General features: G+C 39.5%; 3 protein-coding genes across 4 annotated transcripts in view; all 3 read left to right on the top strand.

Annotated features, from left to right (window-relative positions):
- Window positions 1-357: 357 nt before the first annotated feature.
- Window positions 358-3,825, top strand: polr2c (RNA polymerase II subunit C). The gene is made up of 9 exons (XM_050073539.1): window positions 358-550; window positions 884-933; window positions 1,801-1,869; window positions 1,989-2,041; window positions 2,319-2,447; window positions 2,534-2,585; window positions 2,731-2,899; window positions 3,007-3,081; window positions 3,280-3,825. The coding sequence occupies exons 1-9, from the start codon at window positions 465-467 to the stop codon at window positions 3,422-3,424; spliced, it is 828 nt and encodes a 275-aa protein (XP_049929496.1). The 5' UTR covers window positions 358-464; the 3' UTR covers window positions 3,425-3,825.
- Window positions 3,826-4,533: 708 nt separating this feature from the next.
- Window positions 4,534-16,600, top strand: LOC126407572 (diacylglycerol O-acyltransferase 1-like). Its single transcript, XM_050072570.1, has 18 exons — window positions 4,534-4,715; window positions 5,619-5,817; window positions 6,049-6,136; window positions 6,227-6,267; window positions 6,691-6,776; window positions 8,056-8,108; window positions 8,259-8,364; window positions 8,706-8,810; window positions 8,911-8,970; window positions 9,069-9,172; window positions 10,207-10,245; window positions 11,681-11,722; window positions 11,805-11,849; window positions 12,158-12,267; window positions 12,369-12,434; window positions 12,563-12,650; window positions 14,257-14,319; window positions 16,064-16,600. Exons 2-18 carry the CDS (start codon window positions 5,675-5,677, stop codon window positions 16,274-16,276), a joined length of 1,452 nt encoding a protein of 483 aa, XP_049928527.1. The 5' UTR covers window positions 4,534-4,715; window positions 5,619-5,674; the 3' UTR covers window positions 16,277-16,600.
- A 3,772-nt stretch (window positions 16,601-20,372) lies between these two features.
- wwp2 (WW domain containing E3 ubiquitin protein ligase 2) overlaps window positions 20,373-23,853 on the top strand; it is a 71,848-nt gene continuing 68,367 nt past the window's right edge. For both annotated transcript variants that reach the window (XM_050072569.1, XM_050072568.1), the window contains exons 1-2: window positions 20,373-20,440; window positions 21,679-21,760. In XM_050072569.1, the coding sequence (XP_049928526.1) occupies window positions 21,691-21,760 (70 nt within the window). In that variant the 5' untranslated portion in view covers window positions 20,373-20,440; window positions 21,679-21,690. The remainder of the gene's footprint in view (window positions 20,441-21,678; window positions 21,761-23,853) is intronic.

The following is a 23,853-nucleotide window of genomic DNA, read 5'->3' as shown; positions in this document are numbered from 1 at the left end:
TTAATTATGTCGTGACTATGAAATCAGTCATCCATTACAAAGGTTCAACTCTGGGAGTTTTGCAGTTGGAAGTCACTATTCTTTGTGACTTGTGTCAAAAAAGACACGGACAAACAAAGCGCTTTAAAATGAGCTTTAAAATGTATAAAGCAATTTTTGTCATGGGGCAAATCCAAAGACTGTAAAAAATAATCAAAGTAGACACATAATGTTGAAAACAAACGAACAAAAGCAACATTGAGCGCTTTTATTTTGAAAAAGAACTTCCTGGTACAGCGTGACCCGGATATTAACCGAAGACCCGCCTCCTTACTTCATGATAACCAATTAGTATTCGTCTTCATATCTCTTGGCCAATCAGCGGGAAGTAAATACTTCCGTGGAGGTCTTCGAGCCGAAGCAGCGGTAGTGGAGTGTGTAGAAGATTCTCTTACGTTCAATTTTAGGCTTATTTAACTCCAATAATGCCGTATGCTAACCAACCGACGGTGAAAATCACAGAACTGACAGACGAAAATGTCAAATTTGTCATTGAAAACACTGATTTGGCGTGAGTATTCATTTATGTGTCTGTTGTATGAGAGCGTGTGTGTCAGAGAGCAGCCATTGTTTTCATCTTAAGTTATAACATTATTAACGTTACACGTTAAATAGCAGCACAAAGGTACTACTATTTGTAACTGAGAATATCCTTAACATTAATGTGTATGTGCATAGTGTAAACTAATATAGTTAATGTAAAAGTTAAACTGTCACATTAATGTAGGTTGATATTCACTTGCTGTTGTGGGTTACATTGGAGTTTATGGAGGATTGAAAGTGTCATTTCTGTTACCTTTTACAATCTGTACCTCTGAAAACAACTGTTCTTCTCCTTTCTTAGGGTTGCAAACTCCATCCGCCGTGTCTTCATGTCAGAAGTTGCCACTATAGGTAAAGTGACTTTTGTGTTAGCCTCTGTTTTGAATTATTATTCTTATTATGTGGTACTGTTGCTTTACAGTATGTTGGAGTCATTTAACTCACTGTGTTGTCTTGAGATGCAAACAGACACTAGCCCACAGCTGGAAGAGCACAGGTGTAACTAACACAGGTGGGAATCACCATAGGTCAGAGGAATTTTTTGCCAATATCAGATAAGCCGATATGTATTAACTAATTTGATCGATTACCGATATGAATATATCCACTTTTTCCCCACCTAATTTTAGTGATCATCAGTTCTTATCTGTAGTGGAATTAACATCACATTATGCATGCTTACTCTTATCATGGCCACGAGCATATGGAAGAAAGAAAAAGACTTGCAACACTGTAGCTGCTCCCAATAAAAAATATATATATATATACTTTATTCTATCATCATAGTATAAAAGGACAATGTTTCGAGCCTACCAGCTCTTCATCAGGTCACTCGTTACATACGAGCATATGGAGACATGAAATACAACATTTTTCAGTGTGTGTAATATTCATTCATTGTGTAAAAGAAGAAAAAGCATGTTGGCAGATTCTGATATTTCATTTCAAAAATAATATCGGCCAGTACAGATGATGTGGCGATATTATCGTGCATCCCTAAAAATCAATACTTAGCATTCATGCATAGATAAATATTGCCACACAAAAATATTGCAATACTATGCTGTATTTGATGTCACATAGAAGAGAATGTAACAAAATATGGTTGAAGAGAGTTGAAATGGTGATGGAGAGTTGTATGACTGCATGAGCAACATTGAATGTAGTCACAAAAAAAGTGGAAATGACTAACTTGTACTTGTTTTACTTTATTTGCAGCAATTGACTGGATCCAGATTGACGCCAATTCATCAGTGCTGCATGATGAGTTCATTGCACACAGAGTTGGTACATATCAAAGTGTTTAGGATCCACTTCCAATGCAGTTTGATGCACTGTTGCAGTACGACCAGAGAGGTCTGATAATGATATATGATATACAACAATGATGTTTCCTTTGTCGTCAGGTCTCATACCTCTCACAAGTGATGACATTGTGGACAAAATGCAGTATTCTAGGGTAAGTATACTGTTCTACCAGTCATCAGTGAGGTCGCCCAATGACCCTTAAATGCAACACCAGTAATCAGGGACCACTGCTGATGTGACAATACACACTTGAAACTCAAGACTAAACAGATATTCAATATTTATTTATTTTCTAAACCATATCTTTGAAAATGTCCTGAATATTTTGTTTAATAATGGGATATAATACCAAGATCCTGGCAGCGTTTGTTCCCGGTTGTAACTTTGTTTACAAGAGGACTTTGTCTGTGTCTTTGATCCTCCTGCAGGACTGCACTTGTGATGACTTTTGTCCAGAGTGTTCTGTTGAGTTGACGCTGGATGTTCGATGTACCGAGGACCAGACACGTCATGTTACCTCACGCGACCTTTTGTCCAACAACCCCAGAGTCATCCCAGTGAGTCTCTTCTTCCTTAATCAAAGTCATTAGAGAGGAGTGTAAGCAGAAGAAAATGCTGACACTTTTTTCATTGGGCTTTCTAGGTGACTTCCAGAAGTCGAGACAATGATCCCAACGACTATGTTGAACAAGATGGTAAGCTTATAGGTGTCTTTACACTTGCTGTTAAGGGTTTGTCTTTGTCAAATAATTGTCAGATGTTTGTTTGTCTACCATTTTATACAGCATTTTAAACATTTACCTTTCCTTCCTCCTCCACTTCCTCCCTGACACAACATAGACATTTTACTGGTGAAGCTTCGTAAAGGTCAGGAACTGCGGCTCAGGGCATACGCCAAGAAAGGCTTTGGTAAGGAGCACGCCAAGTGGAACCCCACAGCAGGGGTTTCCTTTGAGTACGACCCCGACAACGCACTGAGACACACAGTCTACCCACGACCCGAGGAGTGGTATGTTTTCATTTCAGTGTGGCTCTTCATTAAGGATTATTGTTAAATGTATAATGTTGAAAGATGACTTTAAGATGAATAAATGTCGCAAATCACTTTGTTCTCAGGCCAAAGAGTGAATACTCAGAGATTGAAGAGGATGAGGTTCAGGCTCCGTATGACCCCAATGGAAAGCCAGAAAGGTGAGAAAAGAATCTCCCACGTTCATTTGAATTTGTTGCGAAGGTGTAATAATATAATACCAAACAATACGTTTTTGTAAAAAAAAAAAAAAAAAAATCTAAGACAACTTTGTCTTTGAATTATAATCTGCTAAAAGTAAAGCAGAGGGTAAGTGTCAGAAGTGCAACAGCTCATCTGAGACATTCCCCTGCACACAGGTTCTATTACAACGTGGAGTCATGCGGCTCTCTGCGACCGGAGACCATCGTCATGTCAGCACTGGCTGTCCTGAAGAAGAAGCTGAGCGACCTGCAGACTCAGCTGAGCCATGAGATCCAGAGCGACGTGCTCACCATCAACTGAGGACCGTTCCTCAACAGACCTGCATTTACACAGCTTTGTAATAACCAGAGGGCTGACTGAGCATTGTTATAGTCACAGTTACAGTTTATGGAAGTAGATGTAAAAACTATTATGTTAAATGTTTCATCATTTGAAACCAACATAATTACTGTGAGACTTCCATGTACAAAATGACTGTTTACCTGGACGTGTGTTCTTGAAATGATTTCAGCTCCCTGCAGTGATTGTAACCTAAGCTGTGTGTGTGTCTGTTAAACCATGCAACGCAAGGTTAGTGTCTCGAAGGGATTTTGGCTCAGAATGATGCAAATCTGGTTTTCCGGTTGGAAGTGTAACACTTACACTGTTAGATTATTATTTTGTTAAATGTTACTTTTTAAATAAATCTGCCTTTGGAAACTTTGTGATCCATTTTTTTAATAGTGTCTTTATTGTAATATCTCAATGGGTTGAATATTTAGTTTGTGTTTTAAAATACAAATGTTCAAACACCTGGAAATGATAATTAAAAAAAAAACTAGCCCTTCAAAATAAAGTCAGGGAATTAATAAAAACAAAAAAAAACCTCCCTTGCAAGGAAGAAAAAGATGACAATCAGTGGGTGTAGTATTTAAAGTGATTTGCAAAAGAGAAAATGACATTCATTTATTAGTCACAAGTCTTAATTTCTACAATTTTACAGTGCTATATAATTATGCCTGAGGGGCTTAACTACAGAAAAACAGCAGTACAAACAATATTTCTATATGCTAATTATCATAGACATGTTCTATCATATCTGTACAATGCCAAACTTCAGAGTTGATTAAAAAAAAGCGGTTACTGTAGTTTGTAAAGAACCTTCATGTATTTTGAATTTTCTTCTATTTTTTTTCTCTATTTTTTGTCACTTTTTTTGTCAGATGGATGGATGCATCTGCCACAATACCATAAAACACGAAAATTAGATTCCAATTAAAAGTGATCTGCAAATAGATGAAGTAAAATAAAAACATGAATCACAAAAAAATAATATGGTGTTATGAAGCTTTTATTTTGGTTGTGCACAAAGGCTAATTCTCTTACAGGGGGCTTTTATTTTGAATGTTCTGAGAAGACGCGATATTTTTATTCTGATAGGCTTCACGTGCGACACTGAGCACATCCCAGATGTTAGCAGAGGTCAACGTAGCCCTGTGTGTGTGCAGGTTTATCCAGACTGAAGGCTAATAAACTGTGCATGTTTTGGGATGTCGTCTCGCTCGACTCGACCTTCCAGGGAAGATGCTGTGTCTTTGCGGAGGATGACAAGGTAACGTGTAGCCGCTTTCTGTCGTCAGATAAGGTCGCGCCGAGTTGCGTTCATATTTCTGGCAATTTTAGTTTTCATTGGCAGCAGATGTAACATGAAACACTGAAATCACACAATATGGGTTTTCATATTTGTTGAAGCAGCGTTAAAAATAGTCAATAAACACCCCCACTGTTGGGATTATAATGTAACAAGATGCCACCCTCCTTGGTGAATTCGTGGGAAGGAGGTCACTGGAATATCTGACCCACCCAAAGGAAGGGATGTTTTTTTATTTAATTTATGGCATATTATTGTATAGTACGAGTGCCGAATTAACCCAATGGAACTTGAAGCTCAGGTAAAGTCTGAAATTGTGTTTTGTGAGATGTGTACCTCTGTAAAAAAGGAAAACAACCATAAACGGACATTTTGCTAAAACAGTTTGGTTGGAGTTCCTCTCCGTGTGAGAGAACAGGATGTAGCTGACAGTATGTGGGTTTATGAAGATGCAGCTTGCATGTAAATGCTCTATATGTCTCTGATCCCAGTCATAGACACCATAGGTCACAGTTTCCATGATGATATTGTTTACACATCATAAAATCTCAGACATACACATACACATGCAGATGTCTGTTTATAGAGATTACACATCATATAAAAATGAAAAACTATAGAAAATTTTAACAAATCTCTGCCTCAAAGCTCTGACCTGTCATGGCAGAAGGTATTTGTGACCAGAAGATTTACCTGACACGGAGGGAAAGAAAAAAATGTTGTGATTTTTGATCTCTCTCAAACAAAGGAGGCGACAGCATGGGCCATTATCTTAATATGTCACGTTAATGATGTGGTGGACAGTGATAAGGATCTTGTATTTCACAGCATAATATGATGAACTCATTTCTGTTTTTCCTGAAGTGAATTCAACCGTCTCTGAGCTTCCCTCTGTGGCTGATGAGCCCTCAGACTCAGAGATGGCTGCGATGAGAAAGAGGTTTTCCTCCGTCTGCTCCTCTTCCTCGACTGAAGAAGACAATGCAAGCCTCTATGACAGCGTTCCCATTTCTGCTACTGATCCATCCAGTGAACAAGAACATCCCTACGCAGCTCTGCTCTGGTAAGCTTCCTCTGCTGTCTCCATCACTTGTTCACAGGTGTCAAAGCGACAGAAACAAGACTTGAATAGTGAAGGAAGTAGTAAACGTCCACCTCCAGGGGTGATACCTGATCACAGCAGGTGATTAAAGGTGCAGCCACAAACAGAACTGGCAAAGGGACAGTTACTAACATAACTGGTGAAAAATAAGCTTCACACATGCTGATGACTAAAACAAGTCTCTTTGTCCAGTTGTCATCGTGTCCAAGACTCATTACTGAGCTCCAACAGCAGCTTCACTGGATACAGAGGCGTCCTCAACTGGATCATCATTCTCCTGGTCAGTGTTCTGATCGCTTCCCTTTTGATCGAGTCACCAAGCATAGCATGAGTAACTGCCTTTCTTTATGTGTGTCATTCTGATTTTCAGGTCCTGTCTCATGCTCACTTGTTATTGGAGAATTTCATACAGTGAGTATACAGATTCAACTGTGCATATATACATTTTATACCTACTGTACATTTTCTACTTGGAATTAGATTTTTGATACATTACTAAATCGTATTATAACGTACTGGAGCTGTCAGCCACAGTCCTCATTTGTACGTAACACCATGGGTGGCTGTGGTTCAGGATGTAAAGCAGTCATCTACCAGGTGGATGGTCTGTGATTTGATCTCTGGGCCCTGAAGTGTCCTTGGGCAATATACTGAGTGTAATGATGGGAGCAATTGGTGTTTGAGTGCATGTGAATGTTTACCTAATGAGCAGCTTAACAGTGGGTGACTGGTGATTATGTTGTAAAGCGCGTTGAGTTGTCACTAAGACTAGAAAAGCGCTATGTAGATGTCCATTTTTTATGACATTGTCCTTTGTTTTCCTCCTCTAAACAGGCATGGCTTTTTGATAGATGTCAAAAAGGTTTTGGAGCATCTCATTGAGGACAACTGCAACTGGCCATCTGTCAACCTCATATTAGGTGAGGAAATCTTTAAGATAGAATTGTAGCAAGAATACCAATAGCCAAAATTACATGAGATCGACTTTTAGTTAAGAGTGCTTCACTGGTTTGACATTGCTGTCTTTCGAAAACAGTTCAGCAGAACTAGAGACGTCATTATTTTTACTGCACACATTCCTCTTTTTTGTCAAAACTTGGCACCGTCATTACACACAATGCAGCTAGACATCAACAGTTTTGATCTGACGTTTAGATGTGCTTTGAAAGTAGCAGCTAATGTAGCTTAGTGTTGTGTCGTTCGTGAACGAATCGTTCAAAAGAACGAATCTGTTGAATGAACGTACTGAACTGAATCACTTCCGTAACTGATTTGTTCATTTCTCAGTTCAGTTGAGCTCAGCAGCGAGTGTGTAGGCCGGGAGTGGAACTGCCGATTCGGTCCGTGCGAACGATTAATCACTCACGAGGCACTCAGGGTACAGGGAGGGACTGCCTACCGCCTGACGAATCACTTGGTGATTGAATCACTCGGTGAATGACGTAACCCTGATCCCTGAGTGATTCAAATCATTTCTTCTCAGCAATACACTTTTATAGGGACCGTTTTCTTCAAGCTAACAGCTAATGTAGCCAGGAGTCAAGCCACATGAACACAATCACACACCTCCCTGTTGTTTTAACAGACTTAGTTTCCAGATAAACAAACTTAAAACGTTAGGCTGGCCAGTAATGAGACTCACCAGTGCAAGGCAGGCGCAGCAGCAGCTCAGCCGTGTATCAGTTCAGTGAGTCGGACTACGCAGTACACAGTCAGGGCTCCTCCCGCCAAGCACTGAACGATTCGGGGAACGAATCTTTTGAACGATTCTTTTTAATGAACTGATTCTAGTGATTCAGTAACATCTAAAGGAACTGCTTTGCCCATCACTAATGTAGCTCTAAGCTAGTAGCCTACAGCAGAGATGAGCAGTGGGCTGCAGAGGTCTGGTGAGCTCATGTCTTTCTAACTCCACACCCTCAATTTTTTTTAAATTTTTAAACTTGTCGTCTTGAGACCCAACCAACGCTGACCCAAATGACATCACTTGAGGCAATTTATCAGATGTTATGTGGCTCTTTCATGGAGACACGAAAGGCTTGACACATACGTGGAGTAGTAGCCACTCCTCAAGGTCTGCAGACAGAATTTGATGTGAGCTCTGTGGTGGAATTTCTGCAGTATAAAATAGTAAACACAACATGCTTACCCTGCCATTGTGAATGAACAAAATATATATATATTTTTTTTTTTTTTCAGCTGCCAACATGTTTGCCATTGTGGCTTTGCTCCTCGAGAGGTCTCAGGAAAAGGTGAGACTGTTGCATTTTCTTTGTTTCTCTTATTTTGATCATGTCTATCCTGGTTTAGAAAATGCATCAACAACCAACATCAGCAATTTTTCAACTCAAAATAATTGTCCCGGCAAACATCAGCACTTCTATTCCATTTATTCCCATCAGGGTATGCTGTCCCCCACCACCGGTCATCGTTTACATCTCATAAATCTGGGCTTGCTCCTGTTATTTCCTGCTGCAGTCATTGTACATGAGCATACAATATCAACAGGTAACGACTATATGTATGTGCATTATCATCATCATTTCATAATTTCTGCACATGTATGATGCAGTGACAGCAATTTCAAAAAAATACTCAAACTTTAATTTTATCAACAGCTAATGGATGTCAGTTTTTCTGCTTGTTTCTGCTGCAAAAAAATGTGCTTATACTCGTGAACTGAAAAGCAAATCAGACACCTTTTTAAGCTTCTAGGCACGGTTATTTCAAAGCCTTAACACAACTTAAGTTTAGTTTGATATCTAAAATTATTTTCTGATGTTTTGCCCAGTGTGCTCTCTATAGTGTTGCATCACTGCATGGATGTTTCTGTGTATTTTGTCCACCAGGTGGAGCGTTCTTCTCTCTCTGGTTCTACACTGCTCTTGGGATGAAGCTGTATTCATACCAGGAAACTAATCGCTGGTACAGACAGGCCCATTTAACTGATGCAGGTATTTTTCCAACACCAGAAGTTGTGCAGATTTCATTCAGAACAAAAACATAAATTAATAATCCAAGAACTAACAGCTTTTTATGTCTGTGTGTCTTCAGAGAGGGATGAAGATCACCCTGTGGCACCAAAAGCCTTCAATGAGCAGCTTACTTTCCGAGGTGAAACTGCTCATCATTCTTAATATGATACTTGATTTCTTTACATGAACTTGTAATGATACATTTTGTCCCCTGTGACTCTGTCTTTGGTTTCTCAGATCTGTATTATTTCCTATTTGCCCCCACACTGTGCTACCAGAGAGACTTCCCCTGTACTCCTAAGGTCCGCATCAATAAGCTACTGCACAGGCTGCTGGAAATGGTGAGCTGAACAATGGCAACATTATCACTGAGGGTTTGATGCCGTTTTAGAGAGTGAGACACATAACGACCTTTTTTGGACCTTGTCTCCAAAATAAAATTTAAAAAATATCATAATACAGCAATTTTTGCTCGTCCTGTTTATAATACTGCAGCAGTCATCTATCGTTATCCATCAGGCCTAAGACGGCATTCACTGTGGAAGTCAAAATGCCTAAGTAAAAACAAAACAAACAAAAGAAATAAAGTGAAATACGTGTTGTGTTTTCTTTTATCTATGCATGTACTATTAATAATTAAATGAAAAACACATGTTGAAAGGACAATTTTTAACTTAGCTTTAGGGATTCATCCTTTTGCTGTGACTGGACAGTTATTTAGCTTTCATTTTGCCATGGACAATGTGTCTCTAGTTTAAAAACAAACTAACTAACAAGCAAACATAAAACAATACAGCTACCCTCTAAAACCTCTTCATGAAAAATAATGACAGTGCTTTTGGTATTTAGTGGTGTCAGATCTATGTTGCTTTCAATTATTTCAGTTATTAAAGACCAAAAGTTAAATAATTGTCATGCATACCTTGGAAATACAAACACAGTGACAATGTGTGTTATATTTGACCATATTTCTTTCCCAGTTTGTTTGTTATATATGCATTTTAAATCTTCCATAATTAACAGACTGCTGAAATAATAAACTCACAGTCCTACATTGGTATAAAATGTTGGGGATAGTTGTGCAGGTAGAAAACTGTTTTGTCACAAATTGATTGCATAAGATTAAACCAGTTTCTTATAATTTCCATATTTACGTCAGTAGGTGTTAATGAGTCATAATTCATATACTTAGCAACTTTAAAGACGTTATATTTACTTGGTGTGGGCACTGCAAAAAACAGTTTCAGCATGACCTGTGACTGATGCAGTGGATCTACTTGTAATGAGCCTTCCCAGATATAATTGATGTCCAGAGATAATGTAGGTCTCATGGATGGAAACACTGCAGCTTCTTAATTGCATTTTCTGCTTTTAGGTGATCGTTATCCAGATCATGGTCGGAATTGTGCAGCAGGTACAGCAGCTGGTTAAAGGTCCTCCTGTACTGTACAGTATATTACTGTGTACTTATCTGTGTGTGTATGTTACTATGTACCTATCTGGAAACTTTATAGCCTCAATAATGTTGGGCTGAAATACATTTCTGATCTTCTTGAAGAATATAAACTCAGCAGGGTCCTTAGATCTTTAGGAAGCAGTCAGCTGGTGACATGAAAAAACAGTGTGAAGCTGCTTTTAGCTGTGATGCTGCACACAGATAGAACAAACTGCATGTTGATCTCACCCATAGCCACTTTCAAATCTAAGTGAAAACTCTGCTTTTCTCCTCTGCCTTTGGTTTGATTTGTTTCTCTGCTGCACTTTTATTACCTTTGTTGCACTGGAGGCAGCTTACAATTTATTACAGCACTGAAACAGTGTCTCTGGTCTGTTTGTATTTTATTTCATTTCATGTATTTTATTTGATTTAATCTAATTTAAAATTAAAATCTCATTTTATTCTTACCTATTGTTTATAAATGTCATTCTCATGTTTTGCTTTGGTTTGGGTTTTTGCCCATGGAAAGCACTTGGCTTTTATGAATCACCATGCAGTTTGGTACAGATATTCAAGGTGTTTATGGGTTGAAATCAAATGACTTTGGTGATCCCACTGTTCCTTTAGTGTCACCAGTACTTCAAGATGTTTTACTGATCATTACCTCAACCTCTCTTGGATGGGTTCGCACAACATTTTTTACAGAAGAGAAAGAAATACTTTATCTATCTTATGAGTCAGGTGCGAAGGGGAGGGACAAGGACATCAAAAGTTGCACACTGACAACCCTGCAGACACATTTATTTGCCAAATTTGATTTCTAAACCTTTTTCAAGCATTTTCATTATTTATTTATTTTTGCCTAATGAAGGTCGAGCACCAAAACATTGCAAATAAATGTATTTTTGCAAGGTTAACCGTGCTATTCATGGTTCCCAGAGGATGAATCCTAATGACATTGGTGATTCACTGACGTTTCGTCTGGCATCACCATGACGTTCACATCTGTGGTTTAAAGTGAAATGTCTTAACAGCTATCAAATGGATTGACAGTTTGTTCAATAGCCTACTTTGGGTTATGACCAAATACCTGCATGAATAGTGACACTTCCATCAGTCTCAGCTGTACGTGTTATTGTATTAATTAGCAAATGTAAGCATGCTAACATGCTAAACTCAGATGGTACAGGTGGTTAACATTTGCCTGCTAAATATCAGTATGTTAGCATTGTTAAGGGAAGCATCTTTGCATGCTGATGTTAGCACCTAGCTCAAAGCACTGCTCTGCCAAAGTCCTTCTTTATAGAGCCACAATCTGTGGATTCTTAGTCTTGTTTCTGAAGGTGTTAACTATGTACATTCACACTGAATATCATTACTGCACTGTGACTGAGTCTGTTTTTCCTTTAAGTGGATTGAGCCCATCTTCCAGAGGTCAGAGAACTCCTTTTCTGTGAGTGAAACAGAATCTATTTTTATTGTGACTATTAGAACGAACACACCTGTGGAATTCACTTTTTTATTCTTGTACATAGAGTATGGATATCACTATGAGAGTGGAGCACCTGGTGGGACTGGTGGTGAGTGATTGTTATTTATTTTAACATCATATTTTATTGACTCTTGATACATCTGTCTGGATTTCCCAGAACTTTAAAGCCCTGACCACATGTAAGATTCCAGTGTTTGATCTTGTAAAGTAAAGTCAAGTGGTCCCAGATGTTGGTGATGATGACGAGGATGAAGAGTGGGAGAAGGAGTATGTTTGGGCAAGATTATTAGAGATAAAAGTTGTATACTGCCATTCATGACTCAATAAGAGAGACAGAGAGAGCTGAGATCGTGAAATGGTATAATTGTATTGTTTTGTTTTGTTTTTCCTTGTCAGGCACCAACCCATTTCTTGTGGCTCCTCTTCTTCTTCCTGTGTCACTCCTACCTGAATTTCCTGGCAGAACTGATGCGCTTTGGTGATCGTCATTTTTATGGAGATTGGTGGTCAGTTGCACAAACAAACAAACAAACACAAAAACTATTAATGCACATTGTGTTGTTGCACATTCAGCACTGGCTCACTGCCTTTCATCTTTCATTTACAGGAATGCTACAACTCTGATCAATTTCTGGGAGAACTGGAATATTCCCTTTCAGAAATGGTGTCACAGGTATTATCATATTTAAAGCTGAAGCATGCCTCAAGTTTCACTCAGATGACATGAATAACAGATTATTTCCCCTAACTTTTGCTTCCATCTCTTATTTGTCTTTGTTTTGTGTCTTCACTTGTGTGAAGACATGTATACACACGGCTGGTGGAAAAGAATGTTCCCCCGTCGCGAGCAGAGTTAGTGGTCTTCCTGATGTCAGCTGCTCTTTTTGAGGTACAGTCTGATACTGCATGAATCACTATTGGGATTTATTTGTTTGGGGGTTTAAGCTGAATAACAATACCTGTGAGAATCTTAATGGCCCATATGTTGTGCAGATGTAGAGTTTCAAACTTCCAAGAAACAAAGGTCATTTTCATTAGAACAAAAACTCTATTGTAACTCACGCTGATTAGATTATGCAGCAGGCTACCAGGCACTGGTATTCTTGGACCTCCATTTGCAAACGAGCATTGGCGGAAATCCCGGGGGGACGGGGGGTCTGGACCCCAGCTTCTTTGGAAAAATGGGGAATTGTCCCCCCCAGTATATCATTTGAGGAAACTATACAATTTTAAAGTACATAATAATAAAAACTGAAAGCACTTGTGCCAATTATATATGCAACACAATGCATTTATAACTTTAAAAAAGATTGCATCCTCCCCTTCTGTGTGAATGCAGCAGTCATACAAACAGCCCAGCCGCTTAAAATCATTCAAACTCAAAGAATTTTGGACCAATTTTAGTGCGGTTTGGATTGTTACAATTTACAGAAGTGTGTTTACGAAAGAGAATACTTCATTCTCATACCGTTTTTTTTTGGTAAATGGTAAATGTAATATTTCTATATTTAAAATTGTCTTTTCCAATCTCTACCATCCATCTAATATGATGTGAACACATTAGCCACGGCAGTGCTTTGAGCTAAATACTAAAGTCAGGCACTAATACACTGATGTTATGCAGGTGTAATGTTTGTCACCACCCTAGTTTAGCCTATTAGTATGCTTACATTTGATAATTAGCACAATAAGTACACTCGAGGCTTATGGGAATGTCATCAGTTCTGCTGGTATTTGGTCATAAAAAAAAGTACTGGACAAATTGAAATTTAACCTAAAGGCGCTAAATAAGGGATCGTCTAAGTTTTTACAATCCATGCTGAGGATATGTTGAGTGTACCAAATTTTATGGGTGCATCTACTAGTAGTTGATGTATTGTCTGGGAACCATGAATGTCTGCTCTGGTGCAGATTCATCTTGTAGATGTGGAGATATTTCAATGAATAACTAAAAGCTTTGACCTGCCAGAGGTACTGGCTGAAAAATTAGGGGATCACCCAAAGTCATTAGGATTTATCCTCTGGCTACCTCAAATACCTGTATCGAATTTTATAGTATTCCATCAAATAGCTGTTAAAATGTTTTAGTCTGGATCAAAGTGGACTGACTAGCTGACAGAACAATGCAGAGCCATGCTGCCTGTATGCTAAAAATCTATATTAAACTAAAGATACATGTTCCTGCTTGTGTTTATAGAATGTGATTAAAACATCTCATCATACCAATTTAAATTGCAGACTTTATGTAAAGAAACCAATGTCAGAAATGAATGAAAATTCAGCATCATTTTTGCAATGTGAGAGCAATAATTTCTTTCTATTCAATTTTTTGTTTGCATACATCCATTCATTGTTAAAGACTAATAGCAGCAGTGAAAGAGAGGGTGATTTTTGCAGTACCTGAATCTTACTGTATTGAGATTACAGGGCTATTTGCCCAAACAAACATTGCAATAATAACTTGCTGTGATGCTTTTTTCCTCTCTTCTTCACAGTATATGATTGCTCTGCCCCTGCACAGCTGTCGTCTGTGGATCTTCCTCATGATGCTAGTCGAGGTGAGAATATCACACCAGTGGAAGCTGGTAATTATTCACCTGAATGGGGTCAACAGGCACTGATTGCTTCTACTTACATACTAGAAATGTTGTTGTCTAGTTTAGTCCATCAAGCTTTGACACTTATTTGACTGTTACCTAAATCAGCAGCTCCAACGCGTTCTCATTCCAACTCGCCAAATATCACTGCTTTGTAAGTGGACCTAAACTTCAAAAAATGAATGCAATAGGTACGCTTCTTTGTCAGTTTTGGACATTCTGGGACAGCATGTCAATTTACTATTGTTACATGCATTGTGTTCTTTCAAAATACAAGTTGGTTTTCTCAGGAAATTTACAGTTTACAGTACAGTCTTTTAAAAAATAAACTTACGAGGTACCATAAACACTTCATTTTTATGTTTCTTTCCTTGAGTTAAGGCAATAGAAGCACGTCATTAGGTTTAGAAAAAACATCATGGCTTGGCGTGAAATAAGTACAGATGTTACTAATGTCATACAACGTCACGTGACATACGTCACTACTGTAGCTACACATAATAGCATACTACATTGTTTATAAAATAACTCCATTGACTTAATTTCACAAAGGAAACAAACAGTGGGCTCCCAGGTGATAGTCTGGAGTTTGTCTAAGCCATCCACCTCCCCTCCCGCCCACTCGCTCGCTCTTTCTCACTCTTTATACTACTGTTATTGCCGGCATCATTACTGTTGCTTGCCGGTGCATATCATAATGCCGGGAGAGGTGCCTCTCTGCATTTGTGTCTAACGCAAACGTCCACTGACAAAGCAGCAGTTTTTGACAAGTTCAGTTTTTGCCCACTGTATTTACAACTTCCGCCACCCGGTACATATCATACTGCCACAAAAGGTGCCTCTGTGTGTTGGTTTCTGATACCAAGATCACTGACAAAGTGGCTGTGTTTGATGAGCTGGGAATGAGAATGGGCGGGCAGCTCTACAAAGTCCTCAGCTTTATAGTGACTTGGGGCTCTTTGTTTCGTCGGGCCGCAACTTAACTGTTTTGGTTCACTCTCAATGCTCTCATAATGTACGCAAGCAGTCACAAATATTTACTTGCTGGAAAGAAGTATCTTTAGATCTGAGGACATAACTAGAAGGACCTGTGTTGCTCTAAATATTACATGATTTCCTCTTGATTCTTTGCAGATTAAATAATAAAAGCAGGGTTTATTTCCCATATCTTTTATGGTAAGGACACACCAAAAGTGTTGTGCTAGTCACAGCTGACCTTTCAGTTTTTATTAGAGGTGGTGAATCATTTGCAAAGAGCATGACATGATCACAGAAATAACACCACATCAGACCAAAGGTCTGCAATCTATGTTAGTTATAAAGCAAGCGCTGAACCCATCAGCTATTTTCTGACAACAGTAAAGCCTCGTAGGGCGAGAGCAAATATTTTAGACTGATCCGAGGTAGCCAGCTGATAGATTAGTTGTAATGCTAAACAGGAGCAATGAAGGCAGTAACCACGGCACTTAGACTGGCAGGGCTATTTACAGTGTGTGTCCACAAGTGGTCAATGGTGTGAGGAGTCTGCTCTGTTTTTTAACCAGATATAAGTATTTCATGAACATAACAAACAAACCTTGTCACATGATGAGAGAAAATAAATAATTTTTAACCATGTCTCTTCTGGCCTTTTAACATACCTTGTGTACTGTAGGCTGGGTTAAAAAGAGTCTTCACTAAACCACACTGTGTCCTCTTCCTCCAGCTCCTGGTCGCAGTATTCCTCGCAAACTATTTCCAGGGAAACTATGGCAACGGCTTAGTGTGGCTGTGCCTGCTGCTGGGCCCTCTTCTGGCTGTGAGCACCTACTTTCACGACCACTACATCAGCCTCCATCACCATCATCATCAGTCATTGTGCTCACCGCTGACATCCGGCCACGGTCTTCCTGGTGCAGTTTTCCTGCAGCTTCACTGATCACTGAGAAATGTCTGAAAGAACTCTCTCTTATTGTACTGTATTCACAAATAGACCAAGAGGATACAGCTGTGGTCCAAAGCTCAGTGAAGGCTGCTCTCGTCTGTCCAAGGATCCATTTTGATTACTGGAAAAACTTTTGGAGTTATAGTTATCTTCTACCCAATTCAGCAATATAAATATGGAGTATATGTTGTGTAGACTCATAAATGGACCTATTGTACTGTATATGAATATACTTGACTTTATACTTGAATGTTCATGAATATACTTCCACATCTGACAGATGTTAATGCAATAAACTACTGACTGTACTTCGTAGCCTACATTTATATGTCTGAAGCTTAATTGTGACCAAAAAATGACCTGCAACATGACGAGGCTGCAGCAATCTCAGCCAGTGTGTTAGTCAGTGAAGGTCTGTTTGATCAGTCCTGCTATAATGGTGTGAGTCAGCAGCACAGAAGATAAGGTTGCTGCTTGCACACTGCTGTGTCAACATGTGGTTAAGGGGCCCTAGTTCATTTAAGTTTACCGTAAGTTTCGTGGACACGATCCAATCAGGAAATATGGGGAATGATTGTACCTCATGGTTCAATGACTCCAAGTGTGGGATGATTTATGCCACGTCTACCAGCCACGTCAAGTTTGCATAGGCCTTAATGATATTTAGATACCCTCTGGCTTGTTCTCATAGTTACTTTGCCATATTTTATTTTATAGCATATAAAGGTTCATTGAGGACTACCGCTGACAGATGTGTGCTGTTCTTCTTACATCTTTAGTTAACTCTAAATGGGATCAAAATGGTGAGCCTGCACAGGTTTCTATATCTTTTTCTAAAAACTGCTCATACATATATTTAAATACAACTTTTTTTAAGGAGCTCAACTCTGTCATGTTGCCCTTTATATGGGGTTACAAATAACACGGGATATCTGGTTCACCTACATAAACCCCTTGAGAAGGGTCTTGGTCTGCCGATTTTGATACACTACAACTGGGCAGCTAACTCCAAGGCTCTTACCTACTGGAATCGGGAGGTGCAGAGGCGTAAAGAAATCCTTCATGACACCACTGCTGTGAAAAATTCTTCACTTCCTGCTCTTTTGTTTTCTAGTTCTGCTTTGGTTTATAAGTCAGTTCATCAAAACTTTACCTGAAGGAGTTCTTTGCCAATATTAAACAAGACAAAATGTTTCCATACATGCTCCCACATGCCAAAATCACTCATTCAAGCCTGGACAGTTAGATGGCGTGTTTGCAGCCTCGAGGGAGAGGGGCATTAGAACTTTGTTAGATCTGAGCATTGATGGCCATTTTGCATCATTTATTCAATTTCAATCTTCCAAATCATGTTTTTCCAGATATCTTCAAGTTAGACATTATGTTAAGGAGGAGTGCTCACAATACAGGTTAATTCAATATAAGGTGATGCATAGATTGCATTACTCAAGATCAAAAGTGTCTGTCTCAAATGTTGCTCTGCTAGGATCAGTTGCACATATTTTCTGGTATTGGCCGACATTATACAACTGTTGGACTGCACTTTTTGAGTGTCTCTCAAAAGCCTTTTCCAGGGACATTCAGTCCAACTATAACCTGGCCATCATAGATTGCTCTGCAGACTTTTGAGCTGCCATACAACATACAGATTGCTCTGCACTTACGTATGGTGGTTGCTAAGGAACTTATTCTCCTCACCTACAAGTCTACCACTCCACCCTGTCTGTGCATTGACTCAAGGAAATGTTGTCTATGATATAAATGGAAGGACTGAGCCTGCATAAACCCCATTAACAGAATAGATTTGAGAGAATCTGGGGATCTTTCTTGGCACAGTGTCGTATCACCTTGCAACCACAGGGAGCTCTGATCTGCCCGGCTACAGGAGTGTGCCAGGAGTTTACAATGATTAATTCATTTTTTTTGTTTATTGGGTTTTTTGTTTGTTTGTTTGTTTTGGTTCCGCGTCACACTTTTCTTTGTAATGTTTTGTAAGATCTTTTAATTCTGTAATTGAACCTCAAAGTGTCATCTCAGTGTCTGTTAGTGCTGCAGCACTAAAAATAGGTCTTCTCAAAGTCTTGTCCTGGACTCAACTGCATTCTTTCTTAGACAAATAGGATTCTGAATTTTGTATCAAGACCACTGCTGTAGGAATATCATTAAATTGCCTGTGCAAAAAACCCCAAAAACGATTGTTTAGTTGATTTCAGTTCCTTAGTGTTTGTTTCTGTTTGGAAAATACCCCTCACATAAATTGTCCTCTGCAATGCCTTTTGATTATTCTGTCAAGACATCTCTCATTGTAATCTTATACATACATACATACACATATACAGTATGGAAATAAAAGAGATGAATGAAGAGGAATCTTCATTTTTTTTTTTTTTTTTGTGGGTGTTTTTATGGGAATGTGGATCTGTCAGGTGTCTGTAATGGTAAAGGTGATGATCAATACATGTAGCGTAGTCAGTGAGTGCTCTCCATCGGACTGCTAAATAAAAGGACCCAAGATTGTTTGTATATCCATGGCCAGATTAACCCTCTAAGTCATGTATGTATGTATGTATGTAACCAGTTGCTTTCAGGCACTCATCAATATTTTTCTTATGCATGCACATGACAATCATAATTTGCATAAAGTCATACTGTACAAATCAGCTAGTACTCCTACTGTGGTAGAAGGTATGTAGGTCTACTGAGGTCTCCTGAAGTAGAAGACAGACAGTCAGTGTCTCCCACTGATTACATCACATGGAAAAAATACATGAAACTACGAAACTCTCCCCATTATACAGTTAATTTAAAGGTGCTGTATGATATATTTTTCTATAAACTATATCTATAATCGAAGGAAAGTTGACTGTATGTTCACTTCCCCTCAGCTCTGCAAAGTGTTTCAGTCAAGAGCTGATTTTGACTGTATCAGCATGAATTTGGTATACAGCCTTATAGGACAGAAGTACAAATTTCACCATAAATGAGCAAGATTGGTCAAAAAACATGGCCACCATCAATGAAAAAAACTCACAAAGGGTGAGGCTTAGCAGGAAATAGGCCATTACTCAAGTTGTCTTGGGGCAATTCTGAATAATCTTAGTGGAGACTTCCGGCATTAAGTCCTGAACATGTGCGGCAAGTTTTGTTCACATTTGATAAAGGGGGGAGCAAATGGCGTGTCTTTGACTTCATACACTGTAATGATAAAACAAGTTTGTGATTGGTCTCACGCCTTCTTTAAACAAAATTAAACCAGCTGAAGTGACTTTGTTCAGCTTTGTGAAGCCAGATCATTGCCCAATGTGGCTTTGGTTTTGGGCAACACAACTGCCTTCTTCTCGTGGCTGAGAAAGGGCTTGAACCGGGGATTGTCACTTGCAATGTCCATCATTAATTTTAATTATTCAAGGCCTTGTCTGACTCGTCCAATGGTGAAAGAACAATCCTTGAAGCACCAATAAATCCTGCCAATGCAAATCCAAATTTTGTATGGATACCTGGTGGTGTGAGAGACCTGTCTCCTAATAAGCATGACTGGGGAGATTTTGGCAATGGTTCAGGCAACCAATATTTTGACTAATTGTTTCTAGAAAGGGGAACAAAAGAAAAATTCTTCATGAAATGAACAAAAGTGCCTGCTTCTGACCAGAACCTCAAACACTAACTGTCATGCATGGTCCCATTCTCTTAAGTTTAACTGGTGTATAATAACAGTCTACCTATATATCATTTTGTAGTGAGTAAATTTGCCCACTGCATCTTTAACAGGCCACCTGGCATCACTGGCCACTTTGTTTTTTCCATTTATTTTCTTCTATTTTAAATTCAGAAAAAAACCTCCACTCACTTGTATAGATTATCTAGGCCTATAGTGTGTTGATATCTTTGGGATTATATTATATTTTCTATATTTAAATTTATTCTATATTATATTATATTTTATATACTTTTGCTGTATATTCTAGTTTATCTTCATGTAAAGTGAAGCGTAACTTTAATTTAATTTAAATTAAGGGATAATGAGTGATGATGTTTACCATTATTTATGACCCAGAATCCTTTGTGCAATGAAAAAGACATACCCAGGGTCACGTGATATTGTCACTGAAGCGGAAATGAAAGTTCACTAGCGACAGCAGCGGAGCACAGCTAAAAAAGGTACGGGAAAGATTACATTAAAGCCCTATTCATCAGTGTTTCAGTGAATGTATCGTGTTCTGATAGGAACCACGTAACTACCAACGCTGTTTTACTTGTTGTCAGGTGATTAGAACAGGTTTTATCGGCATGTCCTTTTACAAAATCCCCCTACGAAGCTTGCTCGCTAACAGTTAGCTTCTTCTGGGTGAAGGTAGCTACAATTAGCCACATCAGACCGGAAATGTTGCGACTTGCCCTTCAAAATAATGGTCACAGTTGTGATATACAACATTTTGTAGAGCTACGTAATGCCCTTTTAACAGTAAAAAATCGCGTCAAAATGTAGTGTTTTGTTTCCTGTGTGCATTGTAATAGATGTACCATGTTGCAAAATAACAGTATTTGCCAGCTAAGTTGTAGTTGGAAAAAATGACAGGAAGTTAGTATTTTCTTTGCCGTGCTTGACAGTGATGCATAGAAATACCTTGATCATCTTCCGTATTTGTGTTTCGTGCGCAGCAGCCAAAGGTATTTAAATACGGGGACAATGAAATGCGTTCAACAAGGACAGTTACATTTGTGTTAGTCTGTATGAAGTTTAGCCAGCATCCCCTGAGTAGCGAATTTCGTTAAGGCTGCGCAGCCGGTCAGCTTGTTCCACAAGGTTGATGGAAGATGCTGTGCGCTTTTGTTGTGATTGCTCCGATCTGATTGTCTACAGCCCGGAGACAGACCTCAGGTGGTCATTTGGTTAATACAGCTCGTACAGTAATAGGTCGCTTTGTTTATGGCTTGGTCACATCTGACCATGCATCACTGGGTTTTGTCTGGTCTCACACTGAGATGCCAACAGCAGTCACCTTGGTGGGGCAGCAAGTAACGATAATAGGATGACATCCCCTCCACAAACCAGTTTTAGGGTTAGGGCATTTACTTAGTATACAAAATGAAGATCAGTATTAACAACAGCCCCAGACTAGAGATGCAGAGTTGTGCTGCGCACTGTCCTTGCATATGCAGTCCCTTTTGCATTCAGTCCAGCAGGCTACATCTCTGACTTTGCTCAAGGTGATGTTGATAGGCTCTGATGAAAGTCTTGGCACTTGGAACACATTTTTACCTTTTTTTAGAAATTTATTTGGTCAGGCTGCTAATTATACTTATAATATATGTTGCTGTTTTTTTAAGGGGATGTTCGATTGTTGCAATGAAGTGACAATATGTTGTAATATTGCGTGTGTGTGGTTGTGTTTCAGAGCTGTGAGGTCATGGCAGCTGCCAGCGTGAGCAGACCTGGCGGTGCCCAGACCACTGAAAAGTCTCAGTTGATCTTAAAAGGTAATGATGTGTTTTTTGTCATCTCATTGACTAACTGGGACACACTAATACAAATAATGGCATGGCATTTCCTTCCTAAGTGAGGATGAAACAGAAGAGATCCCCATACTGCAGTGTTGCACCCACAATGTGTGTGTTCTATCTCAGAAATTCCCACCAATGGAATAAAAACTTCAGCCATGGTGGCTCTGCACATAAGGCAGCAGGTTATCCTCTGTCCTGTCTTTCCATCATAACATGAAAATATCCTCTCTGTATGGTGCACAAACTTGTCAAACCCTTTTCTCAGTTATAGGAATTTCCTTTTTAAAAATAATGAGTCAGCCTGACACCCCTCAGACTATGTTCCTCCTGCCAATTTTGCACTTATTACTGACGGTCAGAAGGCCATAACCTCTCTCTCATTGTTCACCCAGCAAACATGCTGTTCAGACAGGGTGTGCAGCAGTTTCACAGCAATTATAAAATGGGAAGGTTATCAGGACAAATCAGATTGTGTCAAATACATTTTATTTGTGTATATTGTATTTTGACTGTCGATTATACTTGCCTGACTTTTTGCAACCACCGTGAGGTGTTGTGAACACCACCTATCATTGCTTGTACAGTAAAGTGTGGCCAGTTGTTACTCAGTCAGACGTGAATCCCTGGTGATTGAGGTTGATTAACTGCTCAGATCAGATTTCTTTCTCTTTTTTTCTGGGTGTGTTTAGAATGATTTAGTGTTTCCGTTACAATACAGTGCAAACAAGTCACCACTTTGAACTGACCTGCATGTGCAAAGTACCACCGGTAAAGGTGTAACATCCAGGCTTTCAGTTTCGTTGCTTGAGTTTCTGTTCATATTAAAACAACATCCCAAACAGTTTTGTGGCCTCACACATGTTTGTCCAACAGCTGTACACCTCCATCACAGCTGTTGCCTGTACAAAGGAATGACAAATGTTGCATCAGATTACTGCAAAATTTGCATGAATTTCTGATGAATTTTCAGGTTTAGGAACACACCAAAGATCAAAGTAAGAATGGAAAATATCCGATTCGGGTTTTTTTTTTTTTTTTTCTCACAGCATCTTTAAAAAAGAACAAGTCTGAGTCACTTACAGTATGAGGGGCGAAATGCAGATTTATTCCACTCTTATCTGCAAGGTGAAATTATTAAGTATGAATGTAGAGTGATAATGAAAATCAACCATGCTGGTCTGGTGATTACGGTCTCTTGTGCTTCATGCTAACACCTTTGCATACATTATATATAGGCTGATGATAGTATTTTGCATATAATATGTCACCCTGTATTGCCCTTTACGCACATTGTAGTTTTGTGTTTTAACATAAATCCATCCATCCATCCATCCATCCATTTTCATCCGCTTATCCGGGGCCGGGTCGCGGGGGCAGCAGGCCAAGCAAAGCACCCCAGACAGCCCTTTCCCTGGCAACACTTTCCAGCTCCTCCTGGGGTACCCCAAGGCGTTCCCAGGCCAGACAAGATATTAAGATTAAGATTAAAGTTCCACTGATTGTCACACACCTGAGTGTGTGAAATTTGTTCTTTGCATTTGACCCATCCCCTGAGGGAGCGGTGAGCAGCAGCGGTGCCGCGCTCGGGAATCATGTGGTGATCTAACCCCCCAATTCCAACCCCTGATGCTGAGTGCCAAGCAGGGAGATATGTAATCCCTCCAGCGTGTTCTGGGTCTGCCCCAGGGCCTCCTACCAGTGGGACGTGCCCGGAACACCTCCAGCAGGAGGCACCCAGGAGGCAGGAAACTCATTTCCACCGCTTGTATCCGCGATCTCATTCTTTGGGTCACTACCCAGAGTTCATGACCATAGGTGAGGGTTGGGACGTAGATGGACCAATAAATTGAAAGCTTTGCTTTCTGACTCAGCTCCCTCTTCACCACGACGGACCGGCGCAGCGCCTGCATCACTGCAGAAGCCGCACCGACCCGCCGATCCATCTCACGCTCCATTCTACCCTCTCTCGTGAACAAGATCCCAAGATACTTGAACTCCCTCACTTGAGGCAGTAACTCTCCCCCAAATCGGAGAGGGCAAACTACTGGTTTCCGAAACAGGACCATGGC

Source organism: Epinephelus moara, chromosome 20 (genome assembly GCF_006386435.1).
Source record: "Epinephelus moara isolate mb chromosome 20, YSFRI_EMoa_1.0, whole genome shotgun sequence".
NCBI classification, from domain to species: domain Eukaryota; kingdom Metazoa; phylum Chordata; class Actinopteri; order Perciformes; family Serranidae; genus Epinephelus; species Epinephelus moara.
This window is presented reverse-complemented; position numbering and strand designations above follow the sequence as displayed.